Below are 23,545 nucleotides of genomic sequence, written 5' to 3' on the forward strand. Positions count from 1 at the left end.
CTTCATTAATATTATTTGTAGGTCTACAAAAGTCTCAGCATTGGCAGAAGGCGTAAAGTACCGACTTTGTATACTTTTGCTTCTGATTTTTAGAGATCTGATAGCCTACAAGAGGTAACTCAATTAGAGTTGGCCTGAAATACTTATATTTTTCTTACAAACAATATTTGTAGACTGCTTAAGCATAGTTGGAAGATACATTACAGCAGTGGTTCTCAATCTATTTACGATTGAGGGGCGCATCCAATACCACCTGTATGGCTCTGAAGATGTCACAAGGGCCGCAGCTGTGTGCTGACTGGGCCGCAGGTTGAGAACCACTGCCTTACAGGTTAAGAAGCATTTGTACCAAACTTTTGATCCTTATAATAAATTGTAATTACGATAGCGTCCTTGAACTGATAGTGTATATTTGTAATAATGAATAATGTGGAGCTATGATTACTTATTCAAGGCTTATAATAGAATTAACCTTCTTCACCTTCACTTTATCACATCATTTGGTTTTGGTGGCTCTTGTTCTTTGTCTCCAAGTTTTCTTGTTAAGTGCGTCTTCCAAGCTTACACTAACCTTATTCTCCTTCAGTGTCTTGAGCCACCTTTTTTCTAAGTCTTCCTTGTGGTCTTTGTCCCATGACTACTAGCCTTTATACACTCTGGCAAACACATCTCCCATCTTGTCATCTCACATGATGCGGCCCTCTCAGTCAATACTCCCTCACCTTTTCCATGGTGGTGGGGGCTACCTGCATCATGACTCGTATCATTTCATTGCATTCCCTATGAGCTCTTGTCTTACCCAGAGTCCATCTGAGTATTCTTATTTCGGCAATGTGAAGTATTTGTTTTTCTCTCTTCCTCATTGGCAGCATTCCGACCCATACTTCATGGTTGGCCTAATCATGACGATGGCTTCTATTCCCCCATTTCCTTATACCAAAAACGAGGAGGGGGTCTTTGCCCCATTCTGGATCTACGGGCATTGAACTGGAAATTCCATTTCTGAATGGTCACTCTTCCCCGAATCATCCCCTCCCTCCCTCTTGGGGCTTAAAGAAGGATGTGTACTTCCACGTAAACATCCATCCTGCCCACTTCCATTATCAATTGTGTGTCCCTCCTTTTGGGATTACCAGTGTCGTGTCGTCGTGGTGTCCCGTCCGTCCGTGTTCTCCCCCCCCCCCCCCCCATGTGTGTTAACAAAGGTCTTCACAATAGCTGCGGCCTATATGCGATGCGGGGGCCATTCCTTGTTTCCATACTTGGGCGACTGGCTTCCAGTGGTGTCCTACGAATGCCTCCTTATTAACATCCGAACACTACGGGACCTCCTCACCAGTCTGGGCATCTGTATCAATGAGGAAAAATCTACCCTTGTACCTACCAGAGAACTCATCTTTATAGGAGCGCGCTTGGACTCTCTTGTGGGATGGGCCTTCCTTCCAAGCGACCGCTTCACCTTTCTCACCTCCCTCATTACAAGGCTATAGCATTGTTCCAGCACACGCCTCCATCGCTGCCTTTCACTTCTGATGGCGGTGTGTACCTCTGTCATACCACATGCCTGCCTTCACATGAGATGCCTTCAGCAGTGGCTTTGCTTAGTGTACAACCCACAGGACCACCTCCACAAACAGGTCCTCCTTCCACCCTCAGTGGTAACTTCCTTTTTATGGTGGTGCAACCTATCCAAGGTCATGACGGGCATCCCTTTCATCCTGTGCCCCACAGTCTCACCATGGACATCTCACTTACGGGCTGGGGCACTCACATACAGGGCCACACAAGCCTCTGGTCCCCCAGAGAAGCAAGGATGAACATCAACATCCTAGAGTTACGAGCAGTCCAGCGCACCTGTCAAGCGCTTCTTCCTCTCATCCACTCCAGACATGCAGTTTCTCTCAGAGAACATGACAATGGTTGTATACATAAACAAACAAAGCAAAGCCAGGTCTCCAACCCTCTGTCAGGAGGCAATCCGTCTGTGGAACTGGTGCCTATGGCACAACATCACACTTCATGCAACCCATATACTGGATACAGACAACAACCTGGCGGACACTCTCAACTGCTCCTTTCATCGTAACCACAAGTGGGAGCTTCACGACCCCACTCTTCGTTCTATCTTCCATTAATCTGGCACACCGCACTGAGACATGTTCACAACAGCTACCAACCATAAGCTTCCCCTCTTCTGCTCCAGAGGTGCCCTTCGGCAAAGCTCTCAAGGCGATGCCCTTTTCCTCTCCTGTTCACCAGAACTATGCTATGCCTTCCCACTTATACTGCCACCCCCACAAGTATTCGGCATTTGAACATAACAGAGAGCATGCATCTGTGTAACTTTTTTTAGGATAATTTTTAAGCCTACTTGTTTATCTTCTTTTCTACTTTGCAGAGCCCTAGCATCTTAAAGGTTGTGCTCTTGCAGCTTTCCCCAGGTTCTGTCCCAACAAAGATGCAAAATGCCTCAACATCTGATTCGAGAGGATGTCCCTATTTGTTACTCTGCTTTTAACATCTTCTTTGACCCATGCTAGCCCAGCTATGTATGAAAAGTTTTCTGGCAAAGGTTAAGATGGGACTTCTAGAACCAGCGACACACCTTTAACGAAACTAGAAGGATTAGAGAGATGTTTTTCAAAAGCTGCAGGCCAAACAAAACTGTGCCTGGAATATAGATTTAACTTGTATATTTTGACATGTGATGTTGACAATTTGTGTTTTAACAATCATCAAGCTTTAACTTTTTGAATATCAACCTCTATCATTAAAATAATTATTTTCTGTCCTGTCATCTGACCCATTAATTTCCTACAACTGTGAAAATTTAAATTGACAAAAACTAAAAAATGCTTAAAAATAAACTATTGTAACAGTTTAGAAACAGTTTAGAAATATTCTTAGTTGTACAATGTTCAATTCACATCACTAGGAAACAGTAGCTGACAACTGAAATAATTTACATTGGATGGTTGGTTGGAAAATATTAATCATTGTAAAAATGAAATAAAGCACCTCCTACCCTACCACAGCTGTCTCCTTCAATGTGTCCTTGTGGACAGCAAAAACATGTCTGTCCAAACTGTGATAGTATGTTTAACAAATTTCCTCTCAAGCCATAGATACAACCATCATAACACAGAAGCAGACTGAGGTGAAAAAGTAAACCTAGAACTTTCTCTGTGTTACAGAGAAGAGAGAGGGAGTGCCTGATTTAATGTTTCTTTGAAAATGGTTGTATAAGGAGTACTTAGTGACTAGGAAGAAGAGAAACTCCTTCCAAGGTGAATTATGAAATTAGAAGATTCTCCTTCCTAGTCCTTTGCTTTTGGGTAAAAACAGAAAACAGATTTTTGGAATTCTGTTTCTTGAGGTAAATTTAGGACCATGCAGTCCATACTGAAATTCACTACTGTCCTATCCTACTTGATTGCTCAGACGGGTGTTTGGGAAGAGTTCTGTTCCAGCAATGACAACTGATGTATAGCATGTTTATGACCTTAATCATTTCATGGTTATATTTCTTGTTAACTTTACTCACTGTTTGTCCTTGTTTTGAATTACTTTTGTAGTTGAGGTCAATAACCATAGTTGTATTAACCCTCTTCTACCAAGACTTTCTCTCTTGAAACTGAGGTTTTTTACCACAACTGTAGGGGATTATTAATTAGTCCTTGTGCAGGAGTTTGTCATAATGTTGCACATTGTGACGCTGGAAGTATCTTTCCCAGACCTGAAAGAAGAGCTCTGTGTGGCTTGAAAGTTTGTCTTTTTCACCGACAGAAGTTGGTCCAATAAAAGATCTCATCTCACCCACCTTGTCTCTCTAATATCCTGGGCCTGACATAGCTACAACTACACTGCATACAAGAAATTGCATTGGCAGTTTGTTTGCGTATGAGAGATCATGGAGCAAAAGATTTTAATAGGAGTTCCAGGAAATTCAAGATGGACTTCATTGCCACTAACACAAGGCGCTAAGGAAGTACCTTCGTACAGTGGAAGTTGATTAGTCTATTTCTTGTAATAAGTCGAGAAAAATAGACTGATTATAGTGATTAGTAGTATTGGTTAATGGTTAGATGGGATCATTCTTTCCAAGATCCTTGATCTGTGTGTGAAGGAAAATAAATTCATTTGTTTCTTGGCTAATCAGCAGCTAGCTTCTTAACTCTGCATGAGGTTTTCATAAGTATTTGGTTTAGCCTTTATCTATACTGAAGGGAAAAATCCTTAAGTATCCTGAATACTGTAACTATTTTTAAAATTCTCACTGTAACATATTACTGAACTCTGTGCATCTAGTACTCTGGTCTAATATAAATAGAAAATTTTACTTATGAAAAGTTACTGTTTTACTCATGTATCTGCAAAGCTAATAACTTGTTGTAGTCTTTGAGATTTTGAATTTTAAAAATGTAATCACCTTACTGCTTTTTTTATAACTAGGTGTAGAAGTAACTTTTTGGAATGGAGTCTGTTTTATTGTTTTGAGTTTTTTATTTTCTCCCTTGTTCTAGATTGGAATGTTGACCGTGACTACTGACAACGAAGAGGTACTTTATAACTATGTGATGCATGCCAGTATAAATCTTTATTAAACATAATATATCATTCAGAAAGTACATGACCAATTTACTGTGTCAGTTACTTGGAGAGCCCTGAAAAGCTTAGTACAATGGAATGGGATAAAAATGAATTCTTGCGCAGTAACTTTATTGGTGGGGATCCATACTTCATTCTCCAATTTGGTCTAACTCTGACAATAGCTGATAGCTCTGGTTTATATATTTTATTCGACAGACTTGTTCAGATAAGGAATTTAACAAGATTTGAGTTGAGCTCTCTTAAATTATCAATTTCTCTGTAGCTTTGGAAAGCATAGCTCTATATTTGTACTACTGTGACCTGAGCTGGATTCCAAACCTCAGATTTATCAATAATCAAAGGAGAGTTGAAGCAGCAAAAACTACATATTTATAGGCCTCTCCTAACTCCTTCCCTTTCCTCTCCCCTTGGTCTTTCATTTCTAACTTATGGGGAGTTTTCCCGGATAACCACTTTCTTACTACTCCAGAATGCATTTTAAATGCCCTAAAGAATGTACTGTACTTATTTATTTAAACAGGTGTTTAAACCAAATAAAACATGACTGGCAGCCACACTAAATGTTATGCTTTAGTGGTGCTAAAGAAATAAAGTTAGCATTTCTTATCACAGCATGAACATTGAGCTAAGATGGAATCTTTTCCTCCTCTCTGATCCTGCAGAGAGTAGATCTGTTGACATGAAGTTTTAATTTGCTTAACCTGTAAAGATACTCTAAAAGCTGTTGGAAGAGGATGTGGGGTTTAGGTGCACTGAGTGACTCTTTATAAAGGACATCGTAAGCCATGTGACTTAGCTATATAAGAATTCTTTAAAAATAAAAGCCTGTCTAGTGTGAGCCTCAAAACTTGAATTAGAGGGTGCAAACTTACTATGAAAGTTGTCCCCAAGTTGTTAATTCAGTGGCATCTACAGAAAATAAATTTAAAGCCAGATTTTTTTAATCAAACTTCTGTAAATGCACATGCAGATTTGAAAATGTGGCTCCTAATGTCCACTGGCTGCTAATGTCTCTGACATCTTTGGGAATTCCCTCCTTGCAGGAGAATCCAAGATAACAATTGTGTGGTGAGAAGGGGATGATAGGTCATCCTCATGGATTTGCATCCTCTCCATAAATCCTTTAACGTAAATTGTGATTGTGTTTTATATTCTATTCCTTGCTCAACTCTCTACATAACATATAACTTTGAGTTTTATTATTGTTTTTCAGAAGACTCAAGTTAGTGTTGCATCGTATCTGATAAGACTGCTGACTCGTATTTGATAAATGTCTGCTCTAAGAAATGCCAAGCTCAATCAAATTTTACAAGCTTTATAAATAGTCTATCTCATTGTTCTCAAACTGGGGGGGAGGTCACGATGCCCGGATGTCGGAGTTGCGAGCTGCCAGCCGGGCTCTGGGGTGTGAGCAGCCTGGACCCCGGCTGGTGTAGCACCAAAAACTGTTACTGCCACACTTTGTGACTGGTATCAGTTCTGCAGCCCCGACCCGGCAGGCGCCCCCATCCAGCTTGGTGCTGTGAGCACCTCCAAGCCCTGCCACCAGCAGGGCTGTGAATGAGCCCTGATCTGTCCAGGTGTGGAGTTGTCAGCTCCAGCCCTGCCACCAGGGGAGCTCTGAGCCCTTACCCTGGCAAGGGGTGGGGTTGTGAGCCCCAATTCCCACCATGCACACAGAGCAAGCACCTCCAGCTCTGCTCTGCCTTCAAAGAAAGGACACCAAGTAGAAGTTTGCCCAGGGAGCAATTTTTCCTATGGCCAGCCAGGGACTGAGACAACATTAGAAGGCTTGATTTGAAGAAGTACTTTATTACTTAACAGTCAAAGATACAGGCACATACTTTCTCCTGAAAATAATGACCACCTCTACTGTTAAAATCGCTAAAAGCCGAAAGTATCTGGAGTCGTATATAAAACACGGTTTTACCAGCATCGTTACCTCTGGTATTGAAAAAACTGCAATGCATCATTTGCTGCAAAGTTTTTTGTCTGCTGAATTGATGAAACCATGCAAACAGCAGCGACATTTTGAAACTAGACATTCTGAGCATAAAAATCAAAATGTGGATTTTTTTCAAATGCAGAGGAGGAGCAACAACAGGCTTGATGCAGATGTAAGTTTCCGACAGCAAATGTCCTCAACTGTGGAGGCTCTTATGCTGTGTCACTACAATCACCCATACCAAAACACCGCATAGGATAGGTGAAGAGCTTATTCTGCCAGCGTACAAAGATATTGTGTTGCTTATGCTTGGCAATGATACTGCCAAAAAGCTTAATATACTTTCCATGTCGAATGATACTGTGAAACGCAGAATATGTGAGAGATCTGAAAATATCAAAAACAAGTTGTGCATGAAATTAAACATTCTGCTTTCAATATGTTCGGCCTGCAATTTGATGAAACTACTGATGTTACTAACTGCACACAACTGATCACATTCATACGGTATGTTAATGTCGGGGATGTTAAGGATGAGTTCTTATTCTGTGAACAGCTTGAAACAACCACAACAGCACAGGCCATTTTCAGTAAGGTGAATGCCTTTTTTGCAAGCAATGGCATTGAGTGGAAAAATCTTTGTGGTATCTCTACTGAGGGTGCTCCAGCCATGATGGGTGCATGGTCTGGCTTTCAGCAGAAGGGAAAGTGCATGTCACTTATTGTGGAACCCATCGTCAAGTCCTAGCACATTGCCAATGTGCCTTAATGCTGTGATGGATGTTGTAATACGAGCAGTGAACTACATTAAAGCATAAAGCTTTTGAGAGCTCTGCAACAAAATGGGTGGTGAATATGAAGTTCTGCTTTTCCACACTCAAGTCCAATGGCTTTCTAGGGGACATGCATTAAAGCGCATTTTTATGTTTCGTGAAGAGATGGCAGAGTTTTTTCTGTGAAACAGAAACAAGCCCTGAACAAAGAAATGGCTTCTCTGCTTGCATATCTAGTCGATATCTTTGATAGCCTTAATGACCTGTCTTTATGATGATCTTTGATAGCCTTAATTAATCTGTCGCTTCAGGGAAAACATTCAACATTTATAGACGTGACTAATAAAATCAGAGTCTTTCAGATGAATTTGGATTTGTGCTGCAGGAAGTTGGACACAACAGGTACGGCATGTTTCTGACCCCTTCCTCATTCAGCAAGGAGGAGGAAGTCAGCATTGATAGTGCTCTCAAGCTAGCTATCAGTGAACATCTGAGAGCCCTTCACACTACTTCCCACACTACCAGAAGCACTTCATTCCTTGGTGAAGAACCCTTTTAGTGTGATGGCAGAGCAGTTACTTGCCGAGGATATTCACGCACAGGAAAAGTTAATTGACATGATCAATGATAATGAAGTGAAAGCAAAATTCATACAGCTGCCTCCAAACCAGTTCTGGTGCTCAGTTGCAAGTGAATACCCATTAGCATCTGAAATGGCCCTGAGAGTCCTTCTGCTGTTTCCCACTACCTACGAATGCAAGAGTGGATTCTCCAGCCTTTTCACAATAAAGATGAAATATCAAAACCGGCTTGATGTGAAGGATGACATCAGATGCACCCTTTCTAAAAAAAACAAACAAAAAAAACCCCAAAAACCTCCAAGAATAAAACTTTTTGTGTCAAATAAACATCATCATCCATCTTACTTATTTTGGTGCTTCTGATGATAGATTGTTGTCAAGTGTTAAAATAAAATTCTACTTAAAAAATAACTTCTGCTTATAACAATTCGATAAAAATGTGTTTTAGTCTTAATTTAAAAGCAGTGGAAAGGGTAAATTCATTTTAAACAATAGGGTTTAAATTTAGCATTTAACAGTATTAAAAATAAAAGATGCTTTTAATTTCTAAGGTGGGGTTGCACTCAGAGGCTTGCTGTGTGAGAGGGTCACCAATACAAAGAGTTCGAGAACCACTGGTCTATCCCATTTGGACAACTTGCTGCTCAAAAAAAAAAAAAAAAAATCTTTTTCCTTTATAAAGATCTATGTTTTGGCCTTAGTGCTGGAAAAGATTTAAAAAAAAAAAAAAAAATCCTCTTAATTGTTTGTTCACATGAAGTCTCACTCCTCAGGCACCAGATGCCAAATCCCGTGAAGACTTGATAAAAAATCACTATATGGCAAGGATAGTGGAACTTACGTCTCTTCTGCAGCTGGCCGACAGCAAGTCAGTACATTTTCATGCTGAGGTGAGCATCCAGTCAATCTCCTGAAAACAGTAACTCCTTTCTGAACTTTGTGTGTATTCTAGTATTATGAACAGCAGGCTCCTACCAATGCACCATAGACAGACAATAGAAAATTTGTTTCTCCAGCTCATCCCGTGGCTTTGCTGTAGCATTCACAAAAGTCTGTACTTGCTGTGTGTTGCACCAGTTTCTTAATTTTGAATAATTGCATATTCAGCTTCGCTCATTAATCAGTTGCATTTAATAATGAGAAAGCACATTGTTTTTAAATGGCCTAGACACAGGTTATTCTTCCATGTATTTTATTGCTGGCTTTAGCTATCAAACTATATAGTATTGACTTTAAGTCCTGGTGGGGTCGGGGGAGGGGGAGGGATAGGAGGAAGAATGAGGAGAGATACTGAAACTCAAGCAGGAAGGGGGAGAAGCTGGCTCCAGGCTAGGAAGGAAGTTCCTACCTGCTCCTGGGCCTATTCCAGCCCCTCTGGGTCCCACTCCCCAGCCCAATCCCAGGCACTGCGGCATCTGCTTTGCTGCCTAGTCCTGGGCCCCACGGCGACCACTCCAGCCCCTCTGGATCCTCCTTGGCATATAAGATTGTACATAATATTTCTATTGCAGAGGTGCTTGTTTCCAGTGCAGTTCCACTGCCCCAGGTTAATGTGACAAACTACAGTCATTCCAAAAAATTTAACAATTTGGTAACGAAGTACTAATGTGAAAGAAGTATCCTTCTGCACTGATATTTAAGCAATACATTCATATGCCAAAGTGACATCTTGAGGTCTTATTTGCTTTTCTTTTTATATTTTCTTTAAACAAAATTAATAGATCCTTCTGATCTCAGATATTATTTTCTAGCAGTAGTGTCTAAAAATGCAAGTTTTACAAGATGGAGGAGCTCTTCTATAAAATTAATAAAACCTTAAAGTTTAGTTTTTCATAATGTTAAATCACTGTGTTAGCTTGTGAGGTTCTGTATAAAAGCTTATTTCTGTAAAACATTCTTTCTGTAAACCAAAAACTTAAAATTTAAAAAGGCCCAAACATTTGGATTTTAAAAAGCTCTGCCTCAAATAATTGGCTGTGTACAACACTGCTTGGACTAACTGATTTTTTTTTTTTTTTTTTTTTTTTTTTTTGTTACTTGACAGTGCCGGGCGCTTGCAAAAAGGTTATCATTAGCTGAGAAGTCTAAGGAATCACTCGTGGAAGAGATGAAATTAGCTAGTCAAAGCATCAGTAGATTACAGGCAAGTGAAATGTTAGCTAAGCAGTTTGCTGGACACACTCCATGGGATAATTGTGGGTGGAAAAATATAAAATCTAGTGTTTCAAGTATGCTAGATGTGAAAACTCTCATGTGAGTAGAATTGCAGAACAAACCTACTAATGCATATGTTTAAAATGTATCAAAGACTGAGTACTAAGTGGGATATGTCTGTCTTTAAAAAAAAAAAAATTGAGAAAATACTTACAGTAACTGAGATACCATTTTGACGTAAAAGTATCTGATGCAAATATTGTCCTTTCAGCCCTTTATCCCCCCCTCCCCTCCCCCCCACACACTTTTTTTTTGCTTCCAAAACTAGGGTTAAATCCCAACTGCGTGGCTGGAGGGAAAACATTATAGAAGATGTGTATATGCATCTACTGTCCCTTCTCTCCTACCACCACACTTCACTTTTATAGTTGGTTGAAGAGGAGAAATTGACGAGGCTCTTGCACAATGAGCATTTCAAAATAGAAAAGTGAATTTCACTTCATATAAGAACATTGCTAGCACAGAGACTGGGAGATGTACTTACACATTCACTTTCCCAGTGAAACCCAGAATCATGAATATATGTTGGGGCATCCTCCTTAGCAGCTGGGATTTTTAAGACTATTTCAGTCTTTTACTTTTTTTAGGGCTGATGGTGCGTTCATATAAAAACCACATGGCAACTTTTTAAAATAAGTCATTTTTAACAGTGGTTTATCAAACTGTGAACATGTCAATTTTAGTTCCTTCATAAAACTGCTTTGCAAAAATGTGCAGCGCACCATTTGCACTTACAATCCAGAGAATTGAACCAAGATAGTTGAGAGAATGAGAAGAGAAAATTCTAAATACATAAGTACTCCGGAATTTAGAAAGGTTTAACTTTCTGACCATCCTTTATATGAATGATTCAAACCACTGCTAACTCTAATGAGCAGATGATTCTTAACTTTTTAAGGAAGTCAACATTTTTCACTTGGAAAGGTTTTAGGGGAAGGAAGCTATTTTTCAATGAGAGCTGTCATTGCTACAGTGTAGTAATCCTTCTGTTTTTGAGCCATCACATTTAATCTCTCCTTCACATCATCATAGTCCTCTTTATAGGTAGATAAGGTGGGAGGCTTCTTAATTGAGAAGTGGGAAGTAAAATGAATCCCATAATTTCCTTTTTTAGATACTTCATCAGTAAACCCACAATCTTGTTAAACAGCAGCTTTGAGACAAGTCCATCTAGTAATACAGAACCATGAAAGGGGGGTGACAGTTTCTGAAGGAATGTCAAATATAGGAAGCACATACTCATCACTCAGATACGGACTGGACCTATTCAGGAGTGTAGTGTTAGGCCTTTGAATTGAGCAATGTAACCATGTGGCCTGCTTTTCAGTACAAGTATTAAAGGACAAATGAATTATCTATGAAACATTTGAATTCTTTATATCCCCTGAATTTGTTACTGAGAGCACAGCAAATAGCCATCACTTAAAATACTAATAAGCACAACATGGCTGTTATGAGGCACTCAGTTAATGATGACAGTACTGGAAGTTGCTGAATTTGAGTAAAAGAATAGGCTGTCTAACATTTGTGATTACCCTTGGAAATTCTTTATGCCACCTTGTTCTCACTCCAAATATTGACATTTCTAAAGTCATATTGCTATAGCCTAAATGTTTTTTGGGTTTTTTTTAAATCACCTTGTTCTATAGGTAATGCACATCTTATCCCCTCAAACTTGCAAAGGTGACTTTGCACAAGTTCTGATAATGACACCCATGAAAAAAATACCTTTTTAGCTTTTTTAACGTCACTTTATATGCCTCTGCTCTCACATCTGAAATATAAAAATGTCTTTCGTGTATTTCAGATTCAGATGTACAGCATCAGTTTGACATCAAACAATCTTACATTGATCTTTGGCATTCACTGCAACAAGATAAGATTTTTAAATAAAATTCCATTTGACTTAGTGCAGTCCTCATTCACTACTGCTTGAAGATCACATCACATATTAAAAAGGAGAACAATATGGTAATATTGTCAACTAGCTGCCCATTTAGTGTTCTCTGGCATATGGCTAGTGGACTGCCATTTGCCAGTCTTTGCAGAAATGATGACAATGATAACCCTTTTATTAGCAGCTCTTTAAAGTACTTGATTTCTGATGCAGAGTTTAAGATTTTTTTTAAAAAAATTGCTAGTAGAATGCCTAACCTCTGCAAACAAGACCAGCATGATAGAAATTATCCACAAATTCTCTAGTTACGTAGTGAATCACTGTATGATTTCAAGGTATTAGTGATGTGACTGATTGTGCAGCCCAGACTCCCATACAAATAGTTCCCTTGAAGTCAATGAGCAAACTCGGCATGAGTAAGGGGTGTTGGATCAGATCCTTTAACTGTGACTTTGCTTAAGTATTCAGATACCACATTGAAGACCTTGTATATACAGATGTTTAATTTTACTGTCCTTTACAGCCCAAGTCTATCTACCCAGGTTCTTAAGTAGGTTATCCAAAATTTTCATTGAGTTTATTGGGATTCTGTGCATGGTATACTTTCAGAACCAGGATCCATGTAGTGTTTTTCTGGACTCTTTTCATTGTGAAGTTCTTGTTGTAAGATGAAACTTGACAGTTTCTCTAATGGTGGCAAATAGACTTAATTAAAAATTGAATTCCCTCTAAAACAAACGAGTGTGCATTGCACCCTCAGTACATATCTGTAAAGATCTGTATATCTCCCCCCAAAAAACCTCACACAAACCATACATCCACCATTATCTAATAAGTTGTGGTTTTTTTGTTTTTTAAAGCATACTGGCTGGCACAGAGTTATTTTTAAACATATAATCCTGAGTGTTAAACAGAACTTGATAAATAAAAACAGTTGGATATGGGCTGAAATGGAGGGGATGAAGTTTTAAAGATGTAAGAAAACTACAGAGCCATTTTTCCCTTTACATTTTTGCATAGTTGCTTTTCTCCATAATGAAATTGCTTAAGTGCATGTTTGGTCAACCTAGCAGCTTTGTTGGATAACTTAAATGTCTGCCTGAGCAATGTGCCAAATGATATTGGGCAAAGCTGAAAGCTACGGTTTGTTCACTTCTTAGGATGAGTTGACAACCACCAAAAGAAGCTATGAAGATCAGTTAAGTATGATGAGTGACCATCTCTGCAGCATGAATGAAACCTTATCTAAACAAAGGGAAGAAATTGATACACTAAAGATGACTAAGGTAGGTTACCAAGTGTTTGTGTTTACTTTGGGCCTGGTTTGTAGTCTGGGTTTCTGCAGGCTGCAGTGCTATAAGCAGTAGCTAGTAAAGTGTGAAGTTACTAGCCCCTGTTTTTATTCTCAGCCATTTGTCATGAAAATCTCAAGCCCTTTCTCAACTGATCCAGGTGAGTGACAATTTTGGAATCTCACTTGGAAGCTGGAAATGACTAGTGGTCATGGCCCATGTCTTTCCCTGCACTCAATCTGTAGAAAGCTTATCATATCCTTCCCACATCAGATTAGGCTTTCAACAGGGATTTATAAGAGCAGCACTGTTTTTTCACTGCCTAAAAATAAAATGTGCTGTTAGAAAATGCATGTGGAGGGATGGTCAAGGAGGTAAAGGACATCAGACAGTCACGCTCTAAGGATTCATTAGTGAATACTCTTTATGGACACTTCTCCATAGTTACAATATATTGTGTTCAAAACTGCTGTTGTCTTTTTCTCTCATCCCCCCCAATGATTCAGTTGAAAAGTTAGCTGCTGCTGTTTCTTATTATTTTCATACATAGTACTTCTTCCAAATGGAACTTTGAAAACGCTGTCTCCTGTGTTCCGATGTTAAGTGTTCAGGATATGTTTTCTTTCAGTCACTAAAATACCATGCAAACTTAGTGTTATACCAGTCTATTAGTACAGAAACTTTTCAAAGCAAGTCTTTACTCATCTTTATTCATCAGTAACATTAATTGCCTTCTGACCAATTTTGGTTTTGTTAGCAATGCAGATTACAAAATACATTCCCCTATTCAGAGCAATCAATGTTTGAGCCATAAGATACATCACTGGTGCTGTGGAGACCTTGGTTTGGCTAAATCAGCCAATTAATTCTGTTCTTAAAAAAGAATTAGGATAAGTGGAAGCTACTTATTATTGTTTGTGGAGCTCATGGAGGGTGAGCTTGGGAACTGAAGGTTGATATCTTAATTAAAAGTGACTTTGGGATATGGTAGTGGAATCTTCTCCCCGTGTATAGAACACCACATTTTTCAGATTGCTGGCTCTGAATACTTTATTTTTGAGTTAGCATCACTGATCATGTTTCTTTGACATGTAATCTCTTGTATTTCTAAAGAGGTGCTGTCAGATCAATCTAGACCTGACGTCTAGGTCTTATACAAGCATGCTTTTACTTTATTTTGTGTTTTTACCATTTCTTAAAATGTCAGTGTTAATTTTTTTTGTTAGGGAATAAAACATTATTCTGGGATGTTTGAACCGAAAACATTGGAGCATTTTGCTAATGTCTAAAAACCAGAAAGTGAAATTGATTCAATTTCAATCTAAAACAAAAATAAAATTAACTAGTCTGTTTTCATTGTCCAGGTTGAATGTATGGTTGACCAAAATGTACAAAACATATCTAAAATGGACTTAAACTATGTTAATATCTAAGAGCTCACTAATAACATAGGTAAATCTGTTTTAAATATAAATTGTATAAATAGTGTCCCTTTAAAAATGTTACTTTAACAGGATCTGAAATTGGTTTACCATCATAATACATAAGTCCCAGAATGCCCTTTTGGTTCTCTCTCCTTTGGTGGAGACTATTTGTACCATATTGTAACTTGAAAAAAAACCTCTGGAAAATAGTTACAGCACAAATGTCATTGGCTTTTTAAAATAACTTATTGGTTGAAACATTTTGAAAAGTAAACAAACAAAACACCTATCATGTTACTCCTCAAGCAATAACATCATAATTTCACTTAAAATGAAGCCTTTTTAAATATGGGAGCATGACAAAGTGGAAGTTACAAATTTGGGGAGGGTTTTATTTCCAAGTCATAGCAGCAGGAAATAACAAAACATCAAACTGTGCCAACATTTAACCAGTTCTGCTTAAAACAGTTAAACTATAACCCCATGCAAAAAGACATGCATCTTGGAATTACTGACATAATTCTATCCATAAAGTAAGTCAGATGTAAAATGATAAATTTAGAATGCTTCTCCAGACTGTGCTATAAATATCCTGTTTAAAACAAGCTAAACTATAAGGTCACTGTTTTTCTTTTAGGCAATTATCCTGTAAAGTTTTTATTAGAAACAAATACCATTTACTGGTAAAATGATCTCACTTGCCTTCAGTGGGACATCCACAGCATTTGAATGATGGTATAGTCCTGAGAACATGGATACAACTCCAATACCTTTCTTCTAGCTTTTAATTAGAATAAAATATTTGTGGTTTTGATGACTATGAAAGCTGTAATCTTCTCTTCTTCCCTCAGTTATAACAAATGTAATGGGAATTTATAGACTAGATGCACAAGATTTTAAGTACAGATGCTTTCTCTCCTTCTTTCTTTCTTTGAAATTTAGTGACTTTTGTCCTCAGTCCTATTTTCTTTTGTAATGTTTTCTCTGTACCGGTAGTGATTTAGGCATCAGATATGCTTCTGTTTGATTTGTACAAGTTATTTTGATATTAATTATGTTCTCCTGTGCATTGGTTTTTTTCTGTCACTACAGGGAAATTCCAAGAAGAACAAAAGTCGGTAGTTTACGGCCAATGAACTGTCTTTCAGATGTTGCTACTGCTACACAGAATTGCAGATGCTGAAAATTCAATGTCCACCTCTTCAGTTAGCTCTTTAAAAGAAAGAGGTGGTATTGACCTAGTAATAAGTGATTTGGTGCTGTATATGGCTTTGACACATTTAGACCTTGTAACCAGTAAAACAAACAGAACTTAATGTTGGCAGTAAAACAAAGAATATTTACTCCATGGATAACTTGCATCAAAATTCCCTTAGGTTGTTTTTACTGTGCACTTTTTGAAATTAGGTTTTAATTTCATCTAATACATCAAAGATTTTGTATATTTTCAAATTCAAATGTGTTAACCAACTTGGTATCTGTGCAGTAGTGTCTGTTTCTGGATAAAATGTTTCAATTGTCAACATTCATACATTCCATTCCTTGGTGTTCTTAAAAGAAGAGTATCCAGATTCATTTGAAAATTTAACTTTTTTGGCCATGCAAGCTGTGCAATTATTGTAAATTTATTGTTACCTCCTGCTCTGATATCTTCTGAATTAGGTGGGATGGTTGCTTAGGGAAGTTGATGTCAATAAATTCAAACTTCAAGTGAACTGGCTCAGTCTTGTTTTGAGGTATATGCAGTATTGGAAACTTCAGTTGCTTGTATTTGGGGGCTGGTTTTTGAACTCCAAAGTATCATCATAGAATATTAGAGTTGGAAGGGACCTCAGGAGGTCATCTAGTCCAACCCCCTGCTCAAAGCAGGACTAATGTCAGCTAAATCATCCCAGCCAGGGCTTTGTCAAACCTCAGCTTAAAAACCTCTAAAGATGGAGATTCCACCACCGCCCTAGGTAACCCATTCCAGTGCTTCACCACCCTCCTAGTGAAAATTTTTTTCCTAATGTCCAACCTAGACCTCCCCAACTGCAACTTGAGACCATTGCTCCTTGTTCTGTCATCTGCCACCACTGAGAACAGCCTAGCTCCATCCTCCCTGGAACCACCTTTCAGGTAGTTAAAGGCTGCTATCAAATCCCCCCTCATTCTTCTCTTTTGCAGACTAAACAAGCCCAGTTCCCTCAGCCTCTCCTCATAAGTCTTGTGCTCCAGCCCCCTAATCATTTTTGTTGCCCTCCGCTGGACTCTCTCCAACTTGTCTACATCCTTTTTGTAGTGGGGGGCCCAAAACTGGACACAATACTCTAAATGCGGCCTTACCAATGCCGAATAGAGGGGAATAATCACTTCCCGTGACCTGCTGGCAATGCTCTTCCTAATGCAGCCCAATATGCTATTAGCCTTCTTGACAACCAGGGCACACTGCTGACTCATATCCAGCTTTTTATCCACTGTTACCCCCAGGTCCTTTTCTGCAGAGCTGCTGCCTAGCTCGTCGGTCCCCAGTCTATAGCTGTGCATGGGATTCTTCCTTCCTAAGTGGAGGACTCTGCACTTTTCTTTGTTGAACCTCATTAGATTTCTTTTGGCCCAATCCTCCAGTTTGTTTAGGTCCTTCTGTATCCTATCCCTACCTTCCAGGGTATCTACCACTCCCCCCAGCTTAGTGTCATCCGCAAACTTGCTGAGGATGCAATCTACCCCATCTTCCAGATCATTAATGAAGATGTTGAACAAAACCGGCCCCAGGACCGACCCCTGAGGCACTCCGCTTGTGACTGGTTGCCAGCTAGACATGGAGCCATTGATCACTACTCGTTGAGCCCTATGCTCTAGCCAGTTCTCGATCCATTTTATAGTCCATTCATCCAACCCATACTTCTTTAACTTGCTGATAAGAATACTGTGAGAGACAGTTTCAAAAGCTTTGCTAAAGTCAAGGTATATCACATCCACCGCCTTCAAGTAGTACAAGTAGCTCAATCAGGTGCTCATGAAACAGCATTAAATATTTGCTGGGGGTGTTTTGTTTGTATTTTAAAATGCACTGGTACAAAAATTTGCTGGTAAAATCTGGAGCAAATGAATAAAATGTTGAAAAGAAACAGACATTTTTTTAAATTCCTGTGTCTCAGCAATGTGAAAGCACACAGGGAAGGCTGATCTTCTACCCTCTGGAAGTTATTAGTTCATAGATGGTTTAAACACTAAATTTGCAAAGCAGTTAAGACATTTTATGGTATCATGAAGAAGTTTCCCTAATGGACTGATTGTTCTTTTTTTAAAAAATGTGTTTTATACTTGTTTACTTGTAATTGTAATTTGTATGGGAAGCCTGTAAATCTCTCATAAGACTTTCAGCACCATCTAATACTACAGGCAGAGCTGGGAAGGAAATGGTTTTCCCATCCCATAACTATTTTCATGAGTTGGCATGGAGATGAAGCAGAGCCCTTTTGATGAATAATGAGAGACTAGCCACACCCTAGAACAACCAATAGCCTGGTTGTTAGGGCATTCATGTGGGTGGTGGAAGATCTGGGCATTCAAGTCTCTGCTCCAAATCATGCAGAGTAAGGATTTGGACCAGGGTCTGCCACATCTCAGGTGCATGCCCAGGAATTGGCTATTTTGGAATGTGGTTGATCTCTCTCCTTTTGGAACTGTTCCACTTCGTATGAACATTCATTGGATCAGAGAAAGTGACATTGACTCCATAGCTCAGTGATTATGGCTCCCACTGGGGATGTGGGAGAGTCAGGTTCAAGTTCTTGCTCTAATTAATATTTATTTATGCCAAGGGAAGTGGCAAGATTGAGACCTCAAATCCCAGAATAGCAATGAACTGCTTTGATGAATTGGCGTTTTCCTGTGGAAAAAACATTTTGTCAAATTCTCAACCAGCTCTAACCACAGGTTTCCACATCATAATGTCTGACAAAAATCAGTGTTGCTAAATGTTTTACATTGAACTTCTATTCCGTAATGGATTTAAAAATGTTATTGAAGATAAAGTTTAAAAAGTTATGGGACAGAGTTAAAATTAAATAGTTACTGGACATCCAGGCATAATGTACAGATTATCGGGGAGGTACAGAGTTTGGTTGGGAGTCAGGGAGTATGACAAGAGGATAATTTGTGGTATCCTGGATGGCGGGGGGGTGATAGTTTTGACAGTTAGGAATACAAGGAATCGGTAATGAGAGAACATCACTTAGTACAGGGGTTACATGGGATGCGATTAATGGGAAGTAGATACGTCCATCAGAGTGGATTGGGCACTTACCTTTCCTAAATGCAAGGTTCACTCTGTAATGTTAGCCATGTCAATGTGTACTATGAGTCTGTAATGAAAAAAACAAATCCAAATGACAGATTTGCTATTGCTAAGGTGCCTTTTTTGAGTGTACCTATCTAGACTGTTTATTGCCACTTAGCAGCAGCTGTGTTTTTGGGATAGCAAAGTTCCCAAGGACAAGCACGTAGGAAGATCTATGTTCTATCAAGATTACTTTTGAAAATACAATATTGCCTTGGCTCTGAATTGTTCCTCCTTTTATATTGTAAATAGAATAGGGGTGAGAGGCAACATGTGGGTCTCTTCTCCTCCCTTGAAATCACCTGTGTTAGGAGGCTTTTGTCTTGCAGTGAGACACACCTTAGTTGCCCTGTTTTAGGTCTCCAGATCAAACCATTAAATTTATTTTTATAGTGTTTACTACCACTCGCACGTTTAATGGCGATTGCACACGCAGTTGCACTCACTCTTTCTACTTGCTTAAAATTTTGTGAAAAGATCCTTTTGAACTTTCCCAAGCTTTGTCTCTGCCAGATGGTGATGTTTTTGGAAGATTAATCGACAGGTGCTTTAAAGATTGAGAATAATAATAATAATTAATAAACCCTTTCACATTATTAAAAAGCCCCCCAAACTTTTCACGAGTGGTCTAATAATCTGAGTGACAAAGGTAAATCTTTGTTACCTCAATTTGATTGCTGTAAAGCACTGTGTGAGGTGACAAAATTTGAAACTGGAGTTAATGCAGAATTTGACAGATTGCAATAAGTAGTTTCATGCCAGGAGCGCTATTTCTCCATGATCTTTGCTGTCTTCCAGTGGTAGGGACAATTTACCTGAGAGCCAGCCTTCTGTGCTATAATGTATTAGTTGTCGGTTGAGGGGCTTAGGGTGGAATTGCCTCTCAATAGGAGGGAGTTGCTGGCATGGTCTTTTTTGCCAGGGTTCCTTAACATTGGAACTCGGATCCTATGGGTCTCAGATCTTGGATTTATTAACCTGCTGGATATGCTACAAGCCCATCTCCTGGTTGGGGTGGGGGGTGAGGGGTTGAGGTGGGCGTTTTATGGTGTGTGTGTGTGTGTGTGTGTGTGTGTGTGTGTGTACGTGCTGGTGAACATTTAACTGCAAGAAGAGCTGGGGAGAGATAAACAGGTGTCTTTTTAAAAAAAAAAATCCTTTCTTGTGACAATATTTCAATGACTATTTGACTCTTACGGGAAAGGAGTCTCCTAGTTTGTTCATTTTTTCTTAAAGCAAGGAGTGGGGGAGGCAACAAAGGGTGCATGATTTTTTTTTTTTTTTTTTTTTTTAATGTTTTTGGAAAAAATCCATTCCACTCCTTTGCTGATACTGTTCAAGTAGGAACTTACACAGCAGTTATTTTTCATTGGAACTGTAATGTGCCTAAGCTGCAAAAATCAGATATGGATTTTGAACATCTCACACTTTGTCAGTGTTCAGATGTGGGGTTGGAGTTTTGGCCCATCTCTGCTCCATCAGTTTTAGGTTTCGTGTGCATCAACACTCCATCATGCAAGCTGAACTGGTATCATGATTACCCATTACTTATATTCTGGGAAGTATTTTTCTGATAAGCTATGGAGCTGCATCATATATCCCATTCCCCCAAACCCTTAAAAATCATGGAAATGTGAAGCTAAGATACGGGTCTCCAGCATACCATGAGATGGCTGTACTTTGAGTATACGGAGCTCTGACACCCTTAAGAAAACGATTGTTTTTATTCTATCCTGCTGCCTCCAGTTCTATTAAAGTACAGCCTGGCAAAGGAATTTGGTTGAGTGAATTAAATGCTAAGCATATAACCAAAACCAGGAGCAATCTGAGTGTTGCATTAAAGGAATAACTGGATAGTAGAATGGAACTATGAGTGAGGTTGTAGGCACTTAAGCTTTAATGCAGACAAATTCTAAGAAGGAAATTAACGTGAAGAAATTTTGTAAGACAAGCAGGCAAATTTTGAGCATTCAAGCCTCCCATATTTTCAGGAAAATATTCCACATGATTCCCAGACTGCCATAAACTGGCAACAGAGCCATGAGTGAGCTAGACTCAACAATATAATAATGGAAAAAGTTTTGGGGGGTGGCAGCTAAAGAGGGTCTGCAAGCCAGACAAAGTTCTGGCAAATGTAATATAGCCATAACACAAATCAAGGGGTATTTGAGAAGTGACTACAGTACAGTACAGCACAAAGTGCCAGAAATTGTCTCAATTGTGTTGAAAGGCACTTGCGTACTGCTTCTGGTGACTACTTGGAGACAAACCCAAATATCGATTGGATTTGGGATTGAGAAATTGTGGGGAACCAGTGAAGACAGTATAGTTCTGATCTTTTATTCTGTGCAGCTAATACATGCATCCCTATTTACCAGTCTTCAACCACCATTTAAACATATCCATCAGTGGACTTTAAAAAGTAAAATAACTCACTTAGTACCCATGGAAAAGTAAAATAACTCATTTAGAACCCAGGGAAAATGCTTTTGGTTCCATTAGTACTAAATGTTCTAGTGTGAGATGTTCTTTACTTATTCAGATTTAGGATATTGCATGATTGATTGGATGGTAATTCATAATGTCCTCAGAACTCCCTAATATGCATTACACAGTGTATTACATATAAAGGCTTTGATACCTATTTGAAATAACAAAAATCGGCTGTGCCAGGTCTTGACAGAAATGCTTAACAAAATGATAGGAAAGGGTCTTTTGAAAACTAAACAGCAAAAAATAAAAAATAAAGTCTTGCAAAATACTAGAACAGTGCTTTTAAAGAGCACTGCTCCAGTATTTTGGGGCAGTTTTGAAATGCTTGATGTACTTCCAGTTGGAAAACAGTAGATACGGTCACAGTTTCAAGTTTTCAGTACAAATATTTTCCCATTGAGTGGCTATAGTTCATAATTATTTTTTTTTTAAAATTTAGGATGTTATCCTTTAAGAAATGACTCCCTCATGAAATTTTTAAATTACCTGAGTGAAGTGTATATCATTAAAGTTCCAAATACTATGATTAAATATCTTGGCTATTTTGAAAAGGTTTAAAAACTTAGAGCAGTAGGTTCAGAGAGGATTACCTGCTGGCAAGATTAATTTTTAATACCTTTTTTAGGCAGAGACAGTTTTAAATCATCAGAAGCTATGATGAGGTATGTTCAGTGGTCTATAAATAAAAGAATTGCTTGCAGTCTGACTACCTGATTTAAATCAAAGTATAAACCTTAAACCTATATAATGATCATAAAAAAAAATAGACACTCTCACCTAAATTTGTGTTTGTAATATATTTTTGCTAATTCCTCACAATTCTCCATAATCCCAATGGCTTGAAATTGAGATAGCTGGTAACTGGGGAGGTGTTAATCCCAATGGCTTGAAATTGAGATAGCTGGTAACTGGGGAGGTGTTAAGAAAACATCTAGTACAGCAGAACTCAACCAGAGCTAGTCTGTACTAAAACTGAAATATTAATTTTTCAGTTTGAGATTAAATGCATTGGTTTATGTAAAAAAAGGAATGGAATAATGGTCATTAAAATGGGGGAGGGAGGTTCTACCTTTTCTACACTAGCAAACTTCGCAGCTGTAATGCATTACTGCTGGAAGCTATAGGGGTAGCCAGGGAGCCTCTGTTTTTACAACCATGTTGTCTAGTTGTTTGTTCCAGTAGCAATGAGAGGCCCCATCATACTAGGGACTGTCCAAACACATAGTAAGGGAGAGTCCATGCGCTGCAGCGCTTACAATCTCAACAGTCATTGCAGGGGACGGGAAGTTGAGGAGCAGAGAAGTGAAGTGACTAGCCTAAGGTCGTACAGCAGGTTAGTGGTAGATGCAAACAGAAGCTCGGCCTCTTACCTCTCAGCCCAGTGCTCTACCTACTAGACTGTGCTGCTTACCACCTATGCCCAGAAGTATGCACATAGTTTTTTTCTGTATAATTCAAACTATTAAACTATATTTTGAACAGTATACAAGCTACATAAAAACCACCCACTGCAGGCTCTGGGCAAACCTGACAATTCATACACAAGACTCTATTGATGACCCACTGAGAGCACTACCCCAGCATCCACACGGATATAACAAAAATTAATCATAAATCCTGCCAGCACAACCACCATCAGAGTCTCATTGCTAGGGATAGGTTGATGCTTGATGATAGGTTATTAAGCATGCTGGGCCCTTCTGTATTACAGCTTCCCTTTTTGCTACCATGGGTGCTGCTGCATAGCAGTGAATTAAGATTACAAAATGCTCTAGGGGAGGGCTGTGTCCATCCATGAAATAAAATAGATTTTGTGCCAGGAATTGGCAAAAAATTAGTTTGAAGTCAAAATATTCCGGCAGAATCTCTTCCTTTAAATCAAAGATGGCACTGAAGAAGGTTTTTGGAATGCTGTAAATTAAGGTCTAACGGGGACTATGAATGTAATAAATGGAAATTTGCTTGAGGCAGTTCTCATTATTTGTACTGTA

The 23,545-nt window shown here is 38.9% G+C and overlaps 1 protein-coding gene across 5 annotated transcripts in view; it reads left to right on the top strand.

Annotated features, from left to right (window-relative positions):
• PPP1R21 (protein phosphatase 1 regulatory subunit 21) overlaps positions 1–16,452 on the top strand; it is a 54,096-nt gene extending 37,644 nt beyond the window's left edge. The window contains exons 18-23 of one of the 5 annotated variants that reach the window (XR_010922997.1): positions 4,524–4,559; positions 8,684–8,800; positions 9,955–10,053; positions 11,932–12,095; positions 13,182–13,307; positions 15,830–15,841. Coding sequence is in view for 3 of the 5 variants with exons in the window: in XM_067565111.1 (XP_067421212.1) it covers positions 4,524–4,559; positions 8,684–8,800; positions 9,955–10,053; positions 13,182–13,307; positions 13,431–13,481 (429 nt within the window). In the remaining 2 variants the exon portion in view is untranslated. Of the gene's footprint in view, positions 1–4,523; positions 4,560–8,683; positions 8,801–9,954; positions 10,054–11,931; positions 12,096–13,181; positions 13,308–13,430; positions 13,907–15,829 lie in introns of those variants that run through there. The other 4 variants (XR_010922998.1, XM_067565111.1, XM_067565112.1 and 1 more) reach the window with 4 other exon arrangements.
• Positions 16,453–23,545: the final 7,093 nt, after the last annotated feature.

The sequence above is a fragment of the Emydura macquarii genome, unplaced genomic scaffold (genome assembly GCF_026122565.2).
Source record: "Emydura macquarii macquarii isolate MOO-44397 ecotype Brisbane River unplaced genomic scaffold, CSIRO-AGI_Emac_v2 contig_2676, whole genome shotgun sequence".
NCBI lineage: Eukaryota > Metazoa > Chordata > Testudines > Chelidae > Emydura > Emydura macquarii.